General features: G+C 42.8%; 1 protein-coding gene across 2 annotated transcripts in view; it reads right to left on the bottom strand.

Annotated features, from left to right (window-relative positions):
• SLC1A4 (solute carrier family 1 member 4) overlaps window positions 1–23,335 on the bottom strand; it is a 35,236-nt gene extending 11,901 nt beyond the window's left edge. For both annotated transcript variants that reach the window (XM_034432442.3, XM_034432441.3), the window contains exons 1-5: window positions 22,067–23,335; window positions 12,745–12,787; window positions 11,129–11,191; window positions 10,626–10,685; window positions 1,528–1,694 (exon numbers count right to left, since the gene is read on the bottom strand). In XM_034432442.3, the coding sequence (XP_034288333.1) occupies window positions 1,528–1,694; window positions 10,626–10,685; window positions 11,129–11,191; window positions 12,745–12,787; window positions 22,067–22,602 (869 nt within the window). In that variant the 5' untranslated portion in view covers window positions 22,603–23,335. The remainder of the gene's footprint in view (window positions 1–1,527; window positions 1,695–10,625; window positions 10,686–11,128; window positions 11,192–12,744; window positions 12,788–22,066) is intronic.
• Between the last annotated feature and the right edge of the window lie 850 nt (window positions 23,336–24,185).

The following is a 24,185-nucleotide window of genomic DNA, read 5'->3' as shown; positions in this document are numbered from 1 at the left end:
AAAAGTCTCTGATGATCGCGCGGCTCAGCTGGGATCGTCAGAGCCTTTTCAAAGCATTTTTTAACCACCTCTTCCCTGGAAGAGGTTGCAGAAAAAAATGCTTTAAAAGTCTCTCTGCCGATCAGGCAACTCAGCTGGGATCATCACAGAGACTTTTAAAGCATTTTTTTCTGAAACCTCTTCAGCGGAAGAGGTGGTTAAAAAAATGCTTTGAAAAGGTTCTGACGATCCCAGCTGTGTTGCCTGATCGGCAGAGCCTTTTCAAAGCATTTTTTTGCATTTGCAGAAAAAATACTTTGAAAAGTTTAAAAAAAAAAAAGTTGGCCATGCCCACCCAGTCACATTACCCCCCCCACCAAGCCACGCCCACAAAACCGGTAGTAACAGATTTTACATTTCACCCCTGGTCCCAAGGATATCTTCTTGCACAATTTCAGCTTCCATGACTCTTTCATTCTATAGAGATTTTGTAGGACAAACTGCAAGTCCTGCCTATGAGCTGGCCTTTTCAATTCCAATATTGAATCAGAAAAGAAAAAACTGCCATGTGCTAAATATTCAGGACAGTTGCACAAGGGACATGAGAGAAATCCAGGCCTTGAACGGTCAATAGCCTATCTACAACCCTCTTGAGTCAATATATATCAAGGGAAGGGGGGCAGATGATCAGTTTCAGCTGCTCATTTTTCTATATCAACTTTCCATGTCACACTGGCAGAAGGAAGTTAGAATTAGCTGATTTGGCAGAACAGGGCCTATGTCCTTCCTAGAAACAACAGTTTTGATGCCCAACTGGTAATTCTGTAAAATTCCATGACAATAGTGTTGTACATATTATATAAGCAATACATGGGTAATTCTAAATGCCTTTGTGAAGAAGCAAATGCTACTGAATACGGTAAGAGCGTTGAATAAGCATGTTTAGATGTGCACAATTAAAACCCAAAAGATATGGAAACAGATTATTAATATAGCCACACTATCAATGGGGGTTCAAATGAAATCCAACTGTTGAATTATACCAACCGAGATTTTAATAACTGAATATCTATGCCCCATATACCGCAATCAGCAGGGATCTCTGCTGCATTTCTGAGCATTTTTTTCAATGAAGAATTTAATTTCCAGATGAGCTAGAAAAGTATATCTGAACTATAGACTTTCTAGACAAGAAAATGCCTACCTGATATTTGATTACATACAGTAGTTTTTACACTACTCCTCTCAAGTACCAAATTACCAAATTGAATAATTCATACTCCATGCCTGATAAAGGGAGGTACATAATAAACATGGTGAATATTCTCCTTAATTTATTGCATATACCACCTTCTATTCAATCTTAGATTCTGCTAGACAGTCAATCAGCTGGTAATTGTCCCTCTCAAATTAGATGTTACAGACTATGAAGACCCTTTACTACAGACTTTAGAGTTGAAGAGAAAGTAGTATGTGTTGTAAATTGTATTTTAAACTGCCCCAGCACTGGGAAGTTTTTCAGATTGCAATATTATTATGAATACTCACCACATAATCCAAGATACTAAGACCATGGTTGCCTCGTTGAAAGAATTAAAGAAACGAATGAGTTCTTCTCCTTCAGGTCCAAGTTTTTTCAAAGCTACTCCCAAAACCAGAGCAAAGAGCACAAGCCCCAGAATATTCATTCCTTCAATTTCAGTGCCAACAGGGAACTGTGAATGAGATACATATAGCCATACTGTAAAGTGTTTTAATGTGGTGTGCCAATTATATGAAGCTAGATCTCCCTTTTGATATTAATTGCAGTTAACAAATAAATGGAAGCAGCACTCTATGACAAAAGAGAAACCCACTAGAAATAATATCTTCTCTGAATGCAGATGTAATCTTTTGACAGAAAAGATAATTTTCATAAGAGTCTTCAGAATGAAGATGTTAGATCCTCATTATTTACCATGTTGACAGAGCTAAAAGCATTGTGTATTTAAGATTAGTACATTATTTGTACTTATAATGTAAGATTTTTACAACACAAGGAGCATTTCAATTTGATTGGTTTGGAAGGAGGAAATATCATTTACCTAAACTACTTGTTTATTCAAAGTGGCCCTTGATACCATCTAGTTATCTTCAAATATTTTGTGCAGACTACAAAGGCAAATAATTATTTCCACATCATTTTATGGGCAGGAAAAAGGTATCACATATATTTGCTGACTGAGGATAGGCTTGGTAAATTTGAACTAAGAAAACTGACACACATATCCCTCTTTCATACATTCAAGATCATGGCTAAATAGAACCTAGGCATATAAAATTCATACAGTTTGGGAGTGGTAGGGAGAACTATTTTTATTCCACATTCATCTCCACATTTATATTGTTTACCAAGTCAAAAGAGATAATGAATTGTAAGAATAAAATATATAGTTTGATTAATTTGTTAATGGGAATTAAAGGGATAGTATTGAATTATTTATTTATTTATTTTATTTTATTGAATTTCTATACCGCCCTACTCCCGAAGGACTCAGGGCGGTGCACAGCCATGAGATAAAACACATAAATATACAAAATTTAAGATCAAATAAAATGAATTAAATAAATTTGGCTGAATTAATACTAATTAAAAACCCCATAATTTTAAAATACATTTAAAAATTTTAAAATTTACAGTTTAAAGGGAGAAGAATTAGGCGAGGCCGGCTTGATAAAATAAAAGCGTCTTCAACTCGCGGCGGAAGGTGCGCAGATCCGGAATCCTCCGTATCTCTGGGGGGAGCTCATTCCAGATCGTCGGGGCCCCCACAGAGAAGGCTCTCCCCCTAGGGGCCGACAGCCGACATTGTTTGGCCGACGGCACCTGGAGGAGCCCCTCTCTGTGGGAGCGTACTGGTCGGTGGGAGGCTGTTGATGGTAGTAGGCGGTCCCGTAAGTAACCAGGTCCTAAGCCATGGAGCGCTTTAAAGGTGGTAACCAGCACCTTGAAGCGCACCCGGAAGACCACCGGGAGCCAGTGCAGCTCGCGCAGGAGAGGTGTTACATGGGAGCTCCATGTTGCTCCCATAACCACCCGCGCGGCCGCACTCTGCGCCAGTTGGAGCCTCCGGGTGCACCTCAAGGGGAGCCCCATGTAGAGAGCGTTACAATAGTCCAGACGAGAGGTGACGAGGGCATGAGTGACTGTGCGTAACGAGTCCCGATCTAGAAAGGGACGCAACTGGCGAATCAGGCGAACCTGATGAAAAATCCTCCCGGTCACGGCCGTCAGGTGTTCTTCTAAAGACAGCCGTGAATCCAGGAGGACGCCCAAGTTGCGAGCCCTTTCCGTGGGGGCCAGTGATTCGCCCCCAATAGCCAGCGATGGCGTCAGCTGACTATATCGGGACGTCGGAAACCACAGCCACTCGGTCTTGGATGGGTTGAGTCTGAGCCCGTTTCTCCCCATCCAGATCCGTACGGCCTCCAGGCACTGGGACATCACTTCAAGGGCATCGTTGGGGTGGTTCGGGGTGGAGATGTACAGCTGGGTGTCGTCAGCGTACAGATGGTACTTCACCCCGAAACCACGGATGATCTCGCCCAGCGGCTTTACATAAATGTTGAACAGAAGGGGCGAGAGAACCGATCCCTGCGGCACCCCGCATATAAGGGGCCTCGGGGTCGATCTCTGCCCCCCTGTCAACACAGACTGCGACCGGTCAGAGAGAAAGGAGGCGAACCACCGTAAAACGGTGCCTCCCACCCCCAACCCCTCCAACCGGTGCAGCATGATACCATGGTCGATGGTATCAAAAGCCGCTGAGAGGTCTAACAGGACCAGGACAGAGGTACAACCCCTGTCCCGAGCCCTCCAGAGATCATCAACCAACGCGACCAATGCCGTTTCCGTGCTGTACCCAGGTCTGAAGCCCGACTGGAACGGATCTAGATACGCCGCTTCATCCAGGTACTGGGGTAGCTGTCGCGCAACCACACTCTCAACAACCTTCGCAACAAAGCAAAGGTTGGAGACTGGACGATAATTAGCCAATATTGCCGGGTCCAGGGATGGCTTCTTGAGGAGGGGCCTTACCACCGCCTCTTTCAGGGCGGCGGGGAAGACACCCTCACCCAACGAAGCATTTATAATCCCCTGGAGCCAGCCTCGCGTCACCTCCCGGGAAGCCAGCACTAACCAGGAGGGACACGGGTCCAACAAACATGTGGTCGCGTTCAATCTACCCAGAATCCTGTCCACGTCATCTGGGGTCACAGGATCAAACTCATCCCAGATAACAGTCTCAAGACCTGTCTCCGTCACCCTCGCTGGATCTATCCCGTCAGAGTCCAGACTTACCCGAATCTGAGTGATTTTGTCATACAGATACTGAACAAAATCCTCGGCTCTTCCCTCCAAGGGGTCCTCCCGCGCTTCCTGATGGAGCAGGGAGCGGGTCACCCTAAACAGGGTGGCCGGGCGATTATCTGATGACGCAACAAGAGCAGCAAAATGGGTACATTTTGCTGCTTTTATCGCCACTAGGTAACTCCTAATATGGGATCTTACCAGTGTTCTGTCAGATTCAGAAAGACTGGCCTTCCAACAGCTCTCTAGGCGTCTTTTCCGGCGCTTCATCTCCCTCAGCTCCTCGGTGAACCAAGGAGCCAGGCGAGATCGGCGCCGGGTCAGAGGCCGCAAAGGCACGACTCGGTCCAGGGCTCCAGCAGCCGCCCTATCCCAGGCGGCCACTAGGTCCCCAGACGAGGCGTGAGCCAGAACCTCCGGGATTGGCCCAAGCTCCCTCTGGAACCTATCAGGTTCCATCAGGCGCCTGGGGCGGTACCATCTTACCGGTTCCGCCTCCCTGCAGCGGGGTGCCGCGGTTCGAAGGTCAAGGCGAAGGAGCGAGTGATCTGACCATGACAAGGGCTCGATGACTATATCCCCTATCTCAAGATCACTCAACCACTGTCCAGAGACAAAAACCAAGTCCAGTGTGTTTCCCCCAATGTGCGTAGGGCCATGAATTAGTTGGGTCAGGTCCATGGCCGTCATGGAAGCCATGAACTCTCGAGCCACCTCAGACGCCTCACCCACGGATGGCAGGTTGAAATCCCCCATGACCATAAGTCTGGGGGTATCAACCGCCACCGCGGCAATAACGTTGAGTAGCTCGGGCAGGGCTGCCGCCACATGGCAGGGAGCCAGGTACGTGATCAGCAAACCCCTCTGAACCCCATGGCCCCACTTCACAAAGAGGGACTCACAACCAGCTGTCTGAGGTACAGTGGTCTCCCTCGGCCTAAGGCCTTCTCTAATAATAACCGCTACTCCCCCGCCCCTCCCCTGTGGCCTTGGCTGATGGAATGCGTGGAAACCTGGTGGGCACATTTCTACCAGAGGGACCCCTCCCTCTGGGCCCAACCAGGTCTCCGTAATACCCGCCAGGTCCGCTCCCCCCTCGTAAACAAGATCACAGATGAGGGGGGCTTTATTTACTACAGACCTGGCGTTGCACAACATCAGACGAAGGCCCGGGCCCTGGAGGTCTGTACTACCTGGAGCACGGGTGGAGCTTTGGGAATAGCTATCCAAAAGACTATTTTTAAAAAGAGAAACAAGCAAGTAGCTAAGGCAAAGAATTACTGTATACAACATTTATGTTATTGTCATATCACTGAATGAAATATATCTTTGAGCTTCTCTTCCAATGTTTGTACCAAAAGTATGGTACTATACTTCTGGTACAAGTGCTATAAGACAAATGTGCTATAAGACAAATCAAATGCATGCGATTGTCAGGATAGATTTCAATTCTTCCAAGCTGATTCTAGTATTGCTCAACCATGATATAGTATTCTTCCTATTGAGATCCTGTTCAGATTTATCAACTTAATTGAGAAATATAGCGAACTGTCTTTCAGCTATAATTAACAAATGATGTTGATAAAAAGTTCAAAAGGCCTTTAGAATAATAAACTTGTGAAGAAGATACAGCATTAATTGAAGAGCTTTAATCCAAACATTTTGACATTATAATAAAATATGAGGAAACTTTACTTTGAGACACCTGCAAGCACAACCTCCGCTCCACTCCTCAGATTCTCTAAATCATGCAGAGGACAAAGATGTTTTCAATTCTTCCGTCCATGCAAGAAGGTATTCCTTCTGATCATTTCTCCGAAAACCCAGAAAAAAATTAGGAATAATTTTTTGGACCAGCAGCACTCTGGAACCTGTCTCTGACTTCAAATGCAAATATTTACTCTTTGCTGTGGCTGGCTGTCTTTAGTAATGACTGATGTGAAAAGGAGTAAACCTCTTCAATTAAAAGCTCCTCATCTCCTAGGATTTGAGGAAATGAATCATCTCTCCCATCTTGCAGAAATGGTTGACACCACCACAATCTTCAGTAATTTAGAGGAGGAGTCTCTACAAAGTCAGAAAGTCAGCATTTGGTCATATCCTCCTCTTATCTAGAATAATCTATAATGATATCCTGTATAGTTTATTAAGAAGAATGGGCCCTTGATAGACAAGTCAAGGAATCCTATAAGTCCCGAAGTTAGTTCAGAGTTAGTGGGCATTAGTTCCTGTTATGATTGTAGGACTACTTAGACTTCTCTAAAGAAAGTGCTACACTGGAAAGAACCTGGGTTTTTCTGTCCATGTTAGTAAAATAAACATAAAATATGGTGTGGTACTATGTTATACAAACATAAACTAATATTCCTAACAAAGATATAAAAAATATCTGGTTCCTAACATTACTAACAACAAGAATCTGCAAAAATAGAGATTCCCCAAGTAGAAATGGGAGAGACCCTGTTACTTCTTCTTCAACAATGAAACAAGGAGACAAGACTCAGATTATGCCACTCAATCAGGTGGAGAGGACTAGAACCAATCCCCCACTTCTGACTTCAGTATCACTGAAAGTGACATTGTTCAGACATAGTATCCACAACTTCAAATGAGAATTATTTTACAAAGCAAACATTAGTGTATACACTAGAGAGAAAAACTATTCTCAAGCAGGCAACAGCAACCCAGGATTCAAGGTCAGCCTAGCAATATCATGCTACGTTTCTGAGCTACCCAGATAATTTCATATAACAGTGCTATGCTAGTTGCCAACATGAGAGAATTCCACATTGTTAAACATCCAAAGGCTACAAGGCACTCTTATGAGAGAAAATAAAAAGAGAACAATTGTTCCATAGTAGTGCTATAGGTTGGGGGCCAAGTTAACGTATCCCCTCACAGTTCCGTAGTTATTAACTCCAAGATTTTGTAAGAAGAGCTGTTGGTGGGGATTCTTGGAGGCATGATTTGACAAGATAATGTGAATAAGCAGGAACCATGCTGTTCAAGTTAGAGCTACAAAGCATAGGTAACCAGATTGTGACCTGGAGGTAGATTTAATTTCACAGATGTCTTCATGGATCGTATATTGGGGAAATGGATGAGTGAGAAAGCCTGAACTCTCCACAAGTGGTTCCTGGTGCTCTGTGAAGGATGAAACAAGAAGTTGTTGCTTCCTGCCTCAACTGTTGCATACTTTGAACTCTGGGGAAAGTACAGACTATGCATGAATTGACATGACCCTTTCAAAGCTTCCATGAGCTGGGAAGGTGTAGGATAGCTTCTGTCTGCTGGAATGGCTCAGCCTTCTGCATAATTTTCCCATTAAGAAAATGCATACGGATGGAACTGGCAGGAGGACCACTTCATACTGCCTCTCTCAAGGAAAGCAACAGGCAGCTGACAATAGTAAGTTAATAAGTGACTCTGGAGAGAAAAAGAGACCTTTTCTGCTTCCAAACCTATCTGATTCTGGCCCAAACATTCATTGATCTGGACTGTTTTGTTTCCATAACGTTTCCCCACCATTGCAACTCATTTCCTAGAGCAACACAAGTGGAGAGTGACCACAATTATTTGGCCACTAAGAGAACTGTATGTTCTAGGCTGGTAAGGTTTTTTTCTGTGGGTTTTCAGTCTCAGAAATGGCAAATGCCTTGATAAGGAAGCCTCCTGTCAATGAAGACAACAGGGATATGTTGAGATTTTGTGCAACTACAATCCTCTGAAGATTTGTATGATCTTACCAGCAGAGGGCTCATTTTGCCAAACTCTAATTGGAGTGAGGCCACCATGTATAGTAGTCTCACTCTTCTTTCCTCCAGTAGAAGAGGCAAAGTGGGATATAATAGTAATATAATGAAAAAGGAAGTATCCAAGGTCTCAAGAGTGCATGAATGATCTCAGTGCACAATTCAGAGGTTGCCTCATTAATTTTTTCCTACTTTTTAAAGTCTCTGTCTGGTTTGTTACTTAATATTCTACAAAGGAACTGAACGGAAAAGACGCCTGGAGAGCGGTTGGAGAGCCAGTCTCACCGAATCTGATCGAACACTGGTAAGATCGCATATTAAGACCTACCTAGTGGTGATAAAAGCGGCGAAGTCTAATTACTTTTCCGCTCTTATTGCATCATCAGAGAATCGTCCGGCGGCCCTGTTCAGAGTGACCCGCTCCCTGCTTCAACCGGGAGTGCGGGAGGACCCCTTGGAAGGCAGGGCTGAGGATTTCGGACGATATCTGTATGACAAAATCGCTCAGATCCAGCGGGATTTGGACTCTGACTGGGTAGATCCGGGCAGGATGGCGAGGAATAGTCTTGAGAATGTTATCTGGGAAGAGTTTGACTCTGTGACTCCGGATGACGTGGACAGGATTTCGGGGAGACTTAATGCGACCACATGTTTACTGGACCCGTGTCCCTCCTGGTTAGTACTGGCTTCCCGGGAGGTCACACGAGGCTGGCTCCAGGGAATTATCAACGCTTCGTTGAGTGAGGGTCACTTCCCCGCTGCCTTGAAAGAGGCGGTGGTGAGGCCTCTCCTCAAGAAGCCCTCCCTGGACCCGGCAGTATTGGCTAACTACCATCCTGTCACCAACCTTCGCTTCGTGGCGAAGGTTGTTGAGAGTGTGGTCGCAGGACAGTTTCCATAATTCCTGGAGGAAACGTCCTATCTAGATCCGTTCCAGTCGGGTTTCAGGCCTGGGCACAGCACGGAAACGGCATTGGTCGCGTTGGTTGATGATCTCTGGAGGGCTCGGGACAGGGGTTGCTCCTCTGTTCTGGTCCTATTAGATCTCTCAGCGGCTTTTGATACCATCGACCATGGTATCATGCTGCACCGGCTGGAAGAGTTGGGGATGGGGGGCACCGTGTTGCGGTGGTTCTCCTTTCTCTCCGACCGGTCGCAGTTTGTGTTGACAGGGGGCAGAGGTCGACCTCGAGGTCTCTCATCTGTGGAGTGCCGCAAGGGTCGGTCCTCTCGCCCCTTCTGTTCAACATTTATGTGAAGCCGCTGGGCGAGATCATCCGTGGCTTTGGGGTGAGATACCACCAGTACGCTGATGACACCCAGCTGTACATCTCCACCCCAGGCCACCCCAGAGATGCCCTTGAAGTGATGGCCCAGTGCCTGGAGGCTGTACGGATCTGGATGGGGAGGAACAGGCTCAAGCTCAACCCTTCCAAGACCGAGTGGCTATGGTTCCCGGCATCCCGATATAGTCAGCTGACTCCATCGCTGACTATCGGGGGCGAGTCTTTGGCCCCCGTGGAGAGGGCGCGCAATCGGGGTGTCCTCCTGGATACACAGCTGTCCTTGGAGGAACATCTGACGGCTGTTGCCAGGGGGACCTTTTGTCAGGTTCGCCTGATTCGCCAGTTGCGCCCCTTTCTTGATCGGGATTCCGTGTGCACAGTCACTCATGCCCTCATCACCTCTCGCCTGGACTACTGCAATGCTCTCTACATGGGGCTCCCCTTGAGGAGCACCCGGAGGCTCCAACTGGTCCAGAATGTGGCCGCGCGGGTAATTACGGGAGCTGCATGGCGCTCCCGCATAACACCGCTCCTGCGCGAGCTGCACTGGCTCCCAGTGGTCTTCCGGGTGTGCTTCAAGGTGTTACCACCTTTAAAGCGCTCCATGGCATAGGACCTAGTTATCTTCGAGACCGCCTTCTGCCACCGACGACCTCCCGTCGACCTGTGCGCTCCCCCAGAGAGGGCCTCCTCGGGGTGCCATCAGCCAAGCAATGCAGGCTGGTGACCCCCAGGGGGAGGGCCTTCTCTGTGGGGGCTCCCACCCTCTGGAATCAACTGCCCCCAGAGATAAGGAGAATCCAAGACCTTCGTGCCTTCCGCCGTTCCCTTAAAACTTTCCTTTTTCAACAAGCCGGGCTGGCCTAACAAATCCTTTTAAATGATTTTAAATGATTTTAAATTCGTTTGTCTTTTTAAATTTTGGGCCAAATTGAGATATTTCCTTTTAATCTGTTCTTAATCTATGTATTATGTATTTATGTGTTTTTACTTGGCTGTACACCGCCCTGAGTCCCTAGGGAGAAGGGCGGTATATAAATCTAAAGTAAAATAAACATAAAATAACAAATAATATGAATTGCATAACCCTAAAGTGATACTATAAAATACTGCTTCTGTTGTGGCTTTTGGTTTTCCCTCTGAGTCTATGTAGCTACTTTTGCTTCATGCATAGTTAGAAGATGGAACAAAAGTCTAATCCTAAAACAAGCATTTATGTACAAACAAAAATATTTCATAAAATAATCGTTTCCTTACCTTTTCAATGGTGGCATTCCCAAGGGAGGCATTTATTATTTCTTTATAATCAACAATGTACTGTTGATGAAAAATAATGTTTTGATTACATACATATCACTAGAAAGCTGCTCTTGCTATACTCGAGAATAAGCAATTATTTTACAAGTTAAAGTCTAGGACATGGTTGGCAAAATGCTGTCTTCCCAATGTGGGACTACAACTCCCATAATCTCTCACCACTGGCTTTATTAGCCAGTGCTGATAGGATGTGAAGTATACTAATATCTGGAGGGTCATTTGTTACCCATTCCAGTTTTTTTCTGTGCTTATTTATTTCCAGGGATTCTTTTCAAATTTTCCTGAGGTACAAACCTGGGCATAATCATAGAAAGGAATGGGATTTAATTCTGAACAAAAAAATAAATAAATAAAAGCAATAAATTCTTTGTAATGATACTAAGGATTAACTCAAAAGCATGTATACTGAGTGATAACATAACTTTAACAAAGCCATTACTTACCTTTTCAATGGTAACATTGCCAATGGTTGAATTTCTAACTATGGCTTTATAATCAGTAGCATACTGTAAATGGAAAACATTTATTTAGTTAATATTTGTGGCACACTTTTAAACAAATATATAGTTTAAAACAACATGACTTGTAAAATCTATTTCTGGAATTTTTTTTTTTAAATATGAAACTTTGAGGACTACAACATCATTGATAAAAGTTATAGATCCAATTTGGTCATATATTTTTTTCTGAACATATAACGATGTTGCCTATGCATGAAAAACTTGTGCCTATGAACTGTTAAAGGCTTCCTACATATCTGAAGCATTTCGGAAGGACGAAGGAATAAAAGTATTCAGTCATCAGGAACTGTCTCTTTACATCACCGCATTAAGCTAGGAACAAAAGAACAGGCAGTAAAGGAATACTGCATCCAAATGAAGCAGCAAAACTTCCTCCACAATGTATATCTGATTTCATTTTTAAAATACTTCTTGGCATTTTGGATTGCCGCTCATACAGCTAATCATAGAACACAAGGATTTCCTATGACCAAAAATGGAATGGGATCAGCTGAGATTCAAGTGCCAGTTAAACTGCAGATTAAATGTGAGATTCCGTAAGAAGATTGCAGCTGCCAATGAAGATAGTAACATATATTTAGGCCTATTAGATTCCAACTTCATATTTGTTACGAAGGACTGTAGTTTATTATCAGACTAAATTTTATTTTCTAAAATAAATTTCAACAAAATGTATAAAGCAAAAGGCTTCAAAGGGCTAATATTTAGCTTGTGAGACTATGACCCAGAAACCTTTCTGGTCAGAGAAGTGGGTGCCTAAGAATTCCTGGCCGTTTAGGAACACCACTACCTGCATGCCACAATGAAATGTGAACAATTTACAAAGGGAGAAAGAGAAACTCAATATCAAACAGCAGAGGAACAGGGTAAATAGATGGCACTTTTATTAGTGGGATTAATATCTAATTATTAAGATTCTGTTTCAAAAATATGGAATTTAAATCGAACAATAAAAAGGATGGGAACTGGCAGCAAAAGGTACATAGAGGTCATCACTCAGAGCTTGTTTATATTTTACAATTCCAGATTAAAGGTTCTTATTTTGGCAAACATCTTCTATGCTTTATTGCGTCCCAGTTTTATAGAGAATGCAGAGTTAAGTCTCTGAAAGACATTAGAAATTGCTTGACTATTTTTGTATAGAAATATTTTGCTCCATAGGTTGAATACTTTGTTCATATGGTTAAAAAGTTAAGTTCCCCCAAAACGGGGAAATAATTTTCATATATACGAAAGGCACCATAAAAAGGTCATAAAGCCAGATTATTGCACAATCAAAAGCTTCTTATCAAGGATTCAAGCACCATATTGCAAACTCTTCCATTACCCTTGTTCAGTATTTTGAATTTCCTAATTATCCAAACTGCTAATATTGGAGTATTAGATACTCTTATAATTCTGTGTAGATTGACTCTTGTAAAATACATTTTCGTACTACCTATATCCAGCAAAGGATCATATTATAGAAAATCAAACTCTTTTTGATTGAAAACTCAGAGTCCAGGACAGATTTTTAAATAGATACACAAGATAATTACCGATCGAAAGGCCGCAGCAATGAGATTTGATGGAAACAAATTTCTGAAAAAAACAAAAACAAAAATTAGGAGTTGATAATAGTTTATAATCTTAATTGTTTGTACATTGGTATAAAACGATCTCTGTTTTAGGATTTAGCATTAGTTCATTATTAACAAGGCAGAGTGCTTTACTACATCAGCATTTTTTAGGCCTTAATAGACATACTTGCCTCAACAGCACATTTCAAAGAACTTACAAATAATTAACAATGTTATTAATAACTGTTTTCTTCAGCAGTCACGTGACACTTCCTACAAAATATATTAAACTGCAGAAACTACAGTCCATGGGCAGGAATGGCCAAAAAAAAGAGTAAATCAGAGAATGATTCCAATTAAAAATGCAAAACAATCTTAATTTCAAAATTTAGTCAGAGATATTTGTTTTCCCTATTTTATTTTTGGAAATTGTTTTTTTTTAAAGTGGTAAGTACTTAAATATTGTTAAGTACATTAACAATATTTCTAATAGATATTTTATTTTTTATTTTATTTTTCAAATTTCTTTGGATATTCTATAGTTCTATCGTATTCTAAGGTACAATGCGTACAGTACATGTAGTACCAGTATAGAAATCAAATATCAAATGTATAATGCATTCATAGAAGTATGGTATCTAATAAGCAAAGTTCAATTCAAAATGAAAGCCATGTATTATTAGAAATAAATAATTTTATTTCAGTCAACAACCAGCTTGAAACGAGGCAGAAAAAAGTTACAACTATAAAGTAATTGCATACTTAAATATAAATAAAACAATGCAGCATTGTACTCTTACCAAGATTAAAATTAAAAACTAAAATTAAAACTAGTTAAGAACCAGATGACAGCCAATTTGGTATAGTGGTTAAAGTGTCAGATTAGAAACTGAGGGGGGGGGCAATTGTGAGTTTTAATTCTGTTTTAGGCACAAAAGCCAGATGGGTGACCTTGGGCCAGTCATTTTCTCTCAACCCTAGTAAGGAGGCAATGGCAAGTCACTTCTGAAAAGCCTTGGCAAGAAGACTGTAGGGGCTCCTCCAGGCAGTCTCCGAGAATTGAACAGAAAAAGTAAAAAACAGATAGGGAATCACAAAATCAATCGTAGATGAAGTCCAAAGCTAAGTATTGAATCTATGGGATAGCGAATTAACAATATAAAAATAAGGTATACTATACAAAGTCTAATAATCTAAAATACAGATAAGGAATTTATTTATTCATACAAAACTGAAGATTAATGGAATAGGTAGATATTGCTCATATAGAACAGAAATCAGTTGTCCCTGCACATCCAGAACTGCTACACAGAACTTTGTTGCATTATGAATAAAAAGGATTCTCTAAATTAACATAATTTCTTAGACCGGTCTGGAGCCTCTGACAACAAAGAAAAATAAGCCTTCTTTGGATATCTTTGTAAAATTAGCAATATAACAGCGCAAGGAGAAGGAATTTAATTGAACCATCCCTAAAACGGCACATTTGACTAGCTGTAGGAATTTTATTACTGTCCTATATAACAGTGCTGAATGCAAACTATTTGATTCTGAAGAAAAACTTTTGTTGAAATTGGAATCAATGATTTTGTTTTTGCTGATTAGATAGGTTTGTTGTTATGGAAATGGCTAGTACTGTTGTGTAAAAGTAAAAAGTTGAGGTATTGTGGTTATCTTCTACTGTGCTAAAGAGAGTTAGAAGTTGGTGCCTTTTTTCTCCCTTTTCTCTCTTTACACCATATTTTCTCTTTTTTTCTTTTTCCCTCCTCCCCCACCCAGTTTTCTATTACTATTTAAAGTTTCTCTGGGTTATATTTTGATACACTAATAAAAAATGAGATCAATGAGTTGATGTAATTAGCTGCTTGAGTTAGGTGATTAAACCATAGTGGATTGGGGATCCTATATACCGTAATTACATTACTTTATTAACTGTGAGAAGTACTAATGTTTCTTCTGGATTATTTCTGCAGTATATGGCGTGTTTTTTTCTAGGACTATACCTTATGTGCACATGTGCATTATGGATGAGAAAAGAAGTTCCTGTAATACACTCCAATCAAAGGCTGTATAAATCTACAGCATTAAGTTCTCTCGTTTCATGTTGTCCATGTCCAAATCTGCTAAGATCACCAAATTAACTCTCTCAAATCTTCAATAAGTGAAGTAATAATGCAACAAAACTGCAAAAAGAGATTCATACGTTGGCTGCATTCATACAATTTACCTAACTTTAGGTAAGGTAAAGATCAAGTTGAGGCATTTGCATAAGTATGATTAGGGTTACACTTGGTTAATTTTTTAATGCCTTATATAAATCTGCTTGTTTGATTACTTGTCCAATCAGTGCATTCAGTGAAGCTAGATAATGGGTTGATTTAGTAACTAAATTGAGAGTATTGTTTGAATACAGCTAATCTGTTCAAATCCTGTCAAGCAGGATTAGGAAATAACCCTTGACTATGTCCATAATTGCAAAGTGTAATACTACAGAAATACTTCATAGAAAACCATGGTATAACTTAGTATAAAATACTGGACAGAGAGAGAATAAAACTCATTAGAGAGATTTAACTCAGTTCAGTTACCAATCAACTTCCAAATATAATTTCTGAACTAAAAATCTGATTTACTGTAAGAGTAGGGTGCATACAGAAAACTTTCTCCTGAAAAGGGTAAAAGGACAGCCATTAGTGCACTCCAAGAGCAAGCTGAATCCTGCAATATCTTGCCCTCATGTTTTAACTTCAAATCAGCCCCATGTACCCCAAACATCACAGAAAATGCACCTGCAGAATAAACAGCTCTAATCTGGTGTCAAGTCTGTATCAAAGGTTAGAGGCTAATTCTATAAACACTGCCTGGAATAGAAGCTTTCAGGTCTATTGTATTCAGGATAAAGGGAACCAGAAAGACTGGTGGAACAAAAAGAAGATCCATTGTCTGAAGCACAGTTAAGCTGTCTAATCTCCCGTTCTATACTCAATTCATGCTATATGAACTTTCCCATAACCATTAGGAAATGCTAAAGTCCACAACTGTCTAGACAATTGCATTTATCAGCAATTTTGAGCTTTACTGATGTTTTTACCTCTATTAATAATGAATAGAAAATTTAGATTTTCTAAAAGATAACTTTTATTTTTTAAAAGTTAAAATATAACTTCATTTTTATCTCATGGTATTTAAATTAGACCGTTCCTATTATTCTTTGAAAACTTAACATATTTGATTACAATTTCCCCCAATGTCCTAAGCAAACCTGTAATGAAGTATTTTAGCAATGTCCTATCTTCATGCAGATATCTTTTTATTTAAGAAATCTATTATTTGATATATATATTTTGCTTCATTTACTGTACATAAAACTATGTACGCCGTTAACATTAACCTCAAGGCCATATTTGCTGGAAGTAGAAGTATGGTTAATTAAAGAAAAGGACCTCTATACAATTCTGCAGTAAGATCTAGAGATCTAGATACAAGCAAGGTCTGCTTTAATCTCTTTCAGCCTTGTGCAAATCAGACCAGCAAAGTTTCCCATGTCTCATATTTATTTGCCTACACTTGTATTGGTCGCATTGGTTGATGATCTCTGGAGGGCTCGGGACAGGGGTTGTTCCTCTGTCCTAGTCCTATTAGATCTCTCAGCGGCTTTTGATACCATCGACCATGGTATCATGCTGCGACGATTGGAGGGGTTAGGAGTGGGGGGGCACCGTGTTGCGGTGGTTCTCCTCCTTCCTCTCTGACTGCACGCAGTTTGTGTTGGCAGGGGGGCAGAGGTCGACCTCGAGGTGCCTTGTTTCTGGGGTGCCGCAAGGGTCAGTCCTCTCGCCTCTTCTGTTCAACATTTATGTGAAGCCGCTGGGCGAGATCATCCATGGTTTCAGAGTGAGATTCCATCAGTACGCTGACGACACTCAGTTGTACATCTCCACTCCGAACCACCCCAATGATGCCCTTGACGGGATGTCCCAGTGCCTGGAGGCCGTGCGGATCTGGATGGGGAGAAACAGGCTCAAACTCAACCCCTCCAAGACTGAGTGGCTGTGGCTTCTGGCGTCCCGGTATAGTCAGCTGGCACCATCGCTGACTATTGGGGATGAGATCTTGGCCCCCACAGAGAGGGCCCGCAAGTTGGGTGTTCTCCTGGATGCACGGCTATCTTTGGAAGAGCACATGACGGCCGTGGCCAGGGGAGCTTTCTATCGGGTTCGCCTGATGCACCAGTTGCGTCCCTTTCTGGACCGGGATGCCCTGCGCACAGTCACTCATGCCCTTGTCACATCCCGTCTGGACTACTGCAACGCTCTCTACATGGGGATTCCCTTGAAGAGCACTCGGAGGCTCCAGCTGGTCCAGAATGCGGCCGGGGGGTGATCATGGGTGCGACTCGGTGTGCCCATGTAACACCCCTCCTGCGCGAGCTGCACTGGCTCCCGTTGGTCTTCCGAGTGCGATTCAAGGTGTTGGTCACCACCTTTAAAACGCTCCATGTTTTAGGACTGGGATACATACGAGATCGCCTTCTGCCATCAACAACCTCCCACCGGCCAATACGCTCCCATAGAGGGGTTCCTCAGGGTGCTGTCGGCCAAACAATGCTGACTGGCAACACCCAGGGGGAGAGCCTTCTCTGTGGGGGCACCAGCCCTTTGGAATGAGCTGCCCCTAGAGCTTCGTCTTAGACCCAACCCGCATACTTTTCGCCGTGCCCTAAAGACACTCCTGTTTCAGCAAGCCGGACTGGCCTAATATGAATTTTAAGTAGGTGTATGTGTGTTTTAATTTGAGGGCCAAATTGTATATATTTGTTTTAATTGGTTTTAAATTTTATAAATTCATGTGTTTTAATGTGGCTGTACACCACTCTGAGTCCCCTGGGAGAAGGGCAGTATAGAAATCCAATAAACAGTAAACAGTATCATTATCAAAAGAATTTAACAAAACTTATGTAGTTTTTACACAAGGATCATTTTTTGCTAGAGATTCAGCTTATGGGGATGGAAGCAATTAAACAACCCAAAGATTTTTGGTCCTTTAATTTGTTTTCTCAATTGGATTTCTCTTAAAGTTATTTGTTAAACAGTTAACACATATCACCAAGTTCACTTTAGCACCAAGACAACCCTATTTTTTCTAATGCAATCTTTTTTTCTCCCTTTGTATTGTTTTATTCTATTATTGTAATACGCCAGTATATATAGCGTTTAGCAAGCTGTGTTTTAAGTAAAAACAACTGATTGACCTGATTATTGGAAACCTTCAAGGTAATTGGTGCACCAATTGCGACCCTACTTGGATCAGGAGGCGCTCCTCACAGTCACTCATGCCCTTGTCACCTCACGGTTAGATTATTGCAATACGCTCTACATGGGGCTACCCTTGAAAAGTGTTTGGAGACTGGTCCAGAATGCAGCCGCATGAGTTGTTGTGGGTGCACCTAGATACACCCACATTACATCAATTCTCAGCGAGCTGCACTGGCTCCCTATTGGTCTCCGGGCACAATTGAAGGTGTTGGTTATTACCTTTAAAGCTCTACATGGCTTAGGGCCAGGTTATCTTCGAGACTGCCTTCTACTGCATAGCCCCCAGCGACCGGTAAAATCCCACAGAGTTGGTCTCCTCCGGGTCCTGTCAGCTAAACAATGCCGGCTGGCGGGCCCGCGGGGGAGGGCCTTCTCTATGGCTGCCCCAGCTCTCTGGAACCAGTTACCTCCTGAGGTCCAGACCATCCCCACCTTAATGGCCTTCCGAAAAGCTGTGAAGACCTGGCTTTTCCAGCAGGCCTGGGGCCGTTGATCTCGCTTTGCGATCTGGCAAGATCCGGCCATGAATGGTGTGAATGCGTTCTAAGGTTTTTAATGTTTTTTAATCATTTAAATGTTTTTAGAATGGGTTTTTTTTTTTTTAAATGTATTGTGAGCTGCCCTGAGTCTCCGGAGAGGGGCGGCATATAAATTTAATAAATAATAAATAATAATAAAAATAATTGCAAATTAATTGGCTAGCAGTCACTTTGCAAAGTGAGATGGGCAGTATATAAATTTCAAAAATACAAATTGTACAATTTTAAAGCTTTCTTAAATACTAAAACACATATACTCACAGAACTTTTTACTTGAAGTACATTCTTCTGACCAAATTAACTGGTGGTTAAATTAAGAGCTCATTTTGGGGGATAGTAACTTGAAACTTATTATTTATTTATTAAATAGTTTGCTGCTGATCTCACTGTAATTTAGTAAAAAAAAACAAAAACCTAAATTAAATGTATCACCATGGGATGTGACTCTACCCCGACTAAAATTTGTTGGCAGAGATTCCATTCCCTCATCTCCATGCATTTAAAAGAACTGTAACATGCTCTATATTGGGGGGGGGGGTGCCTCTAAAAGTGATCTGAAACTTAAGTTGTACAAAATTCAGTGGCCGGGATGTGAACAGGAAAGAGTTCTAACTGCAATGTTACTTTATTATCGACAATGATTTCTGAATCCATTTCAAGCTTAGCTACAAGACACCTTAACAACTCTCTCTGCCAAGAAATATCTCTCTGGTCTACACAAATCATAGAGAGGGGATGTTCAAAATCCCTATCCTTTTTTTTCCTTTCAACTCTATAGTTTCTTAATTTGAGGTATATATGGGGGAACTGGATGGAGCTGAGTGTTTACTGGCCAGGTGCCCTTCCTAATGCCTATGTGGAGTTCACAGCAGCTATTTTTTCTTCATGCCCTAGGAGAGAAACATCTCCTAGGATCAAACTCTCAACCCACTGAGTGAGAGGAAAGTGTCTTCACCACTTGCTATGCTATGCTATGCTATGCTATGCTATGCTATGCTATGCTATGCTATGCTATGCTATGCTATGCTATGCTATGCTATGCTATGCTATGCTATGCTATGCTATGCTATGCTATGCTACCAACCAACCTTCCACAGGTGTGAACATTGTTTTGTTTAAACAGGTGTTTGGAGTATAATTTTTAACTTTGATATGATATTTTGACCTTGATCCAATTCATATCCAGGAGATGCTGGCACAAACAAGAATTCTAATAAGATTGGAGCTTGATACTATAGGAGATGATATGCCTGTCTCCAAAGGGAATGAGTCCTATCTCACTCACTCTTTTCTCCCACAGGAAAATATAATAAGCTGAAATGTGAGGAATGTGATTAACTATCCTCCCTTTTTGGCGGCAGCTAATGAAACAAGGCAAGTAAATTCTGAGTAAAAAGATAAGGCATTAGGCTTTTTCTTTGGTGACTGATTTGTCCTGAGAGAAAGACCAGCAGAACAGCTGTTAGTGGAGTTATCTAATTGCTACTGATATAGTTCCCAGTTTCAACCAGTCATCCTGAATTATCAGGGGCTTTCAATTCTTGCACCAATTTTGTATCACAAAAAGTCAGGCAGACAACATGTTGGGCAACCTTATTCATGTTGGAATTGAGCATCTGTTGAAAATAAAATGTCAAAAAAAATAAATCCTGTTTGTTATTATCATGATTGGTAAATGTTTCTCTATTCTTTTTAACTTTTACGCTATGATCTCTCTTCTAAGTTTTAAAGAGCGGGATGGAGATAAATTCATTTAGTTCACATTTTGATATGAATTTACTAAACATATATGTAGCTCCTGATATCAAACCCCAGTTATCTTTCAATTTTTACTATTCTGAATTTTGCGAAGCAATTCTCCCACAAAGAATGTATTGAGAAATATGCATACCCAAGAAATTGCAGTTAAAGGTCCTGTATGTTTTTAAATTTGATGTTTACATAGTGAACCATACATTGACAAGAAAATGGGATAAAAATAATTTTGCTTCAAAAAAATTAAAATTTGTAAAAATAAATAAACATGATGATCTTTAAACTTTATTCTACAATGAACCTTAATTATAACTATGCTGATATACAGAGGATTTCTCCATCCATGTACAAATAAGTATTGTCTGTTGGCAAGCTTATTGTCATAAAACAAAAAAGGTTTATTCTGGGCCAATACCATGTTTAGTAATCATCATTTAACTAATCATGATATCAAGCAGGATTCGATATCATTTTCAATTAAAACCTCAGGGTATATTTAGCCAGCATCAATGAAAAAGCTACATATTCTGAATCAGCAGTTTCTGAGCTGTTTTATGTACAAGGAGTGAGCTGTGGTCACATTGCTCCTACACTTTCTGTTGTAGAGTCCTGGTTGTAGTCTTTTTGTTAATTGATTGGGAATAAGATATTCTAACAAATCAAATTAGCAAGGGATCCTCCACTAGATGCTTCTTCTCCCCAACCCAATCCTACATCCTCTAAGACAGTAATTCAACAGACAAGCAACCCATAACATCTGCAAAGTTACCCTGAGTGATGAGTAACCTGAATGGGAGACCATATAAGAGCAGGACATAAGCCCAATTTTGCTGAAAAAAACTGAAGACTTTTCTCAGCCAAAAAAATTAAAGATCAATATTGTGCACAGCTTTTAACAGATTGGGTTTTCTCAGATACAGTCAAAGATTCCACAAAAGCCTAAATGAATTCACACGTTGATACTTATCTTACATGTAGTTAGACTTTTGCATAGAAATGTTACTGATTGTATTAGATGTAATCCCTTAGTTTTGAAATGCCTCTGTTTATGTTTCTTTTTTCTCCCAATTCCTGTGTAGAAATCTGTAAACTGAAATTATACCTATGCTTCATGAAATGGTCTCCAGGTCTTTAAATTTTATACAGTACCATAATGCACCTGTTAAGTAAACGCTGAAGAACCAAAACCTATGTTTAATTTAGAGTGGGTGGGTGGGTAGATAGAAATGCATCAGGTAGGTAGGTAGGTAGGTAGGTAGGTAGGTAGATAGATAGATAGATAGATAGATCGATGGAAAGAAAGAAAGAAAGAAAGAAAGAAAGAAAGAAAGAAAGAAAGAAAGAAAGAAAGAAAGAAAGAAAGAAAGAAAGAAAGAAAGAAAGAAAGAAAGAAAATGCATCAGACAGACCTGGAGGTAAGAAAGTAAATAACTGGAATTTTTCAAAAGCCAGATATCTTAGTATCATTCAAGCGTTTTGGACCATAACTCCCATCAGTCCTACATAGTCTCAATATTAAGACTATGAAAGTTGCATTTCCAAAAAAAAGAGAGGGTACCAGCCTCCCTTGCCTCCCACTATAGAGCTAACCAGCAAAGCAGGAATCATCCCATGCTCAGCCATGATTCCTCCAAGTTCGCCTCTCGACCAGGAAACTCAGGTAGGAAGCGTCCCCCCCCCAGAATTCCTTACCTTGCCAGGTCCAGGAAAGAGTCCACGGTCTCCTTATTGGTGGGCATGGCGCCATCCAAGCCCAAGTCTTTGCTATTGAGCTCCCCGGCGCCCACCCCGGGTTTGATGATGAAGGCCAAGGCAATGGCGAGCGCCGAGGCGATCAAGGTTGTAACCAAGAAGTAGGCGATGGCGATGCCGCCCAGCTTGCCCAGGGACCGCGTGTCCAAGCTGGCTGCTCCGGAGACCAGACTGCATATCACCAAGGGCAGGATGATCATCTTCAGCATACGGAGCAGCATCTCTCCCGGAAAGGCCAAGTAGGTGATTTGAGCCCGGGTGAGCGGCATTTGCCTCATCAGGGCGCCCATGGCCACCCCGACCAGCACGCCGGTTACGGTCAAGATCACGATGCAGTTTTTCTTCAGGAACCGCCCGAAGCTCCGCAGCTGGAAGAGCTTCAGCCGAGGCTGCTTCACTCCTTCCTCTCCAGCCTCGAAGCCGGTTAGCACCGTCGGCTCCAGAAAGCCATTCCGGCTCTCGGTTGGCTTCTCCATGCCGGTCGCTTCGGCTGCAGGGAACCGCTATCCAACCTAACTCAGAAAAGGCGCGCGGTCCAAACTGCGGTCCGGGAAAAGAGGCGCTGGAGAAGCTTCTATAAATGCCTCTTGCCGGGAGGGAAAGGTCCGCTCTTTCCAGCCGCCGCGTGCCCTCGCAACACCGAGCGCCTTTTATGCACGACGCGCCGGCTCACGCACGCCCTGGAGCGCGAGGAAGGCGGCCAGAAGCGGCGGCGGCGCCCTCCCACTCGATAAGGCTGATGCAAGGCGAAGGCGCTCTGGGCTCAGCTCCGGCCATCCCCCCCCCTCTCCTCATTTAGACCGCTCCTCCAATCAGTCACTCCGGCGCGGTAGCCCCCTCCTCTTCGATAAGCCTCATCCAACTCTACGCGGCGGGGGGGGATCCTAGCGAAAGGGATGGGGGCGCTTGGCGAATGAGGAGCGCGAGGGAGGAGCTAACGGGCTAGGGCTGCGGCGGTTGGAGGGGGTGTCATTCATTTGGCAGGGTCGGGACGAGAATCCACCCGAGGGAAAACAAGCAAGCGTGCGGGACGGGGAGGGAGGGGAGGGGGCGGAGAGGGTTCCTTGGAGTTTTATTTCATCAGCGTCCCCTCGCCTCCCCGCTTTGCCATAAATGGCGAGGCGACACGGCGAGAAGCGATAAGAAAGCGTCGGGTCGGGGGCGCGCGCGCTGGTTGCAGAATAACGCAGCAGAACCCTCGATATGGGTACGCACTCCGGACCGTACCACTTCGGGTTCGAAGGGGGAAGCGGTTCTGAAACCTTTTCTCCGTCCCAAACGGTATTTTTTTTCCATTAAAAAAAAAAAACAAGCAAGTGAAAGAAATAGTTCACAGTTGCCGTATTGGCCTCTCGGGCTGTCTTAAAACCCAAGGCAAACGGACCAACGTGTTTTGCGCCTCCCGTGATCAGAAATGGCGCGATCCTTTGTAGGGGATCCTTCCATCGGCCGACCTGTTTCATCCGTCCAAGAGTTGGTCTGCGGGAATGCGAAGCTCGGTGAAACCGGATTCCTTCTAAGCGGCGGCGACAAGCAGCCCGGCTATATGCTCTAGGTCGGAGGACCGAAGCCGCACTTGTGATTGACAGCTCAAAAGAGCTCCGATGGACCCTCCAGAGGGGCAGCCTCTGAAAGTTTGGGCCTCCCATCTGTGACAGGTTGCAGCGCCAACCACCAGAGCAGGCAGATGTACACCTGCTAGATGCCTCTGGGCTGCAATGGGACACACAAGACCCCAGCCTGCTGCCTACAGGACGAGGAATGGAAGAGCTGCTTCATGGGTGGGCAGCAGGGAGTGGTTCACCTGACCTGATTTTGTTTTTCATCTCATTTTGTTGGGGCAGCAATGAACCATAGAAATGGAAAGCTATCCCTTGCAGTCAGACACCCACCATCCACCCCGAGAAGTAGCCAGGCCTGCCAGGAACAGGTGCTTCCTTTCCCTCACCACCTGGGCATCCTGCTAGAGAGAACAGGGCCTGCAATCTTCCAGGCCAAACGTTCTCTAGCCAAGGGAGAAAGGTGAGGTGGCAGCAGCTGCTGTTCCTTGCTTCAGTTT

Source organism: Pantherophis guttatus, chromosome 1 (genome assembly GCF_059756535.1).
Source record: "Pantherophis guttatus breed Tessera chromosome 1, ASM5975653v1, whole genome shotgun sequence".
Taxonomy (NCBI): domain Eukaryota; kingdom Metazoa; phylum Chordata; class Lepidosauria; order Squamata; family Colubridae; genus Pantherophis; species Pantherophis guttatus.
Note: the sequence above shows the minus strand (reverse complement) of the source record. Positions and strands in the feature narration are given on the sequence as shown.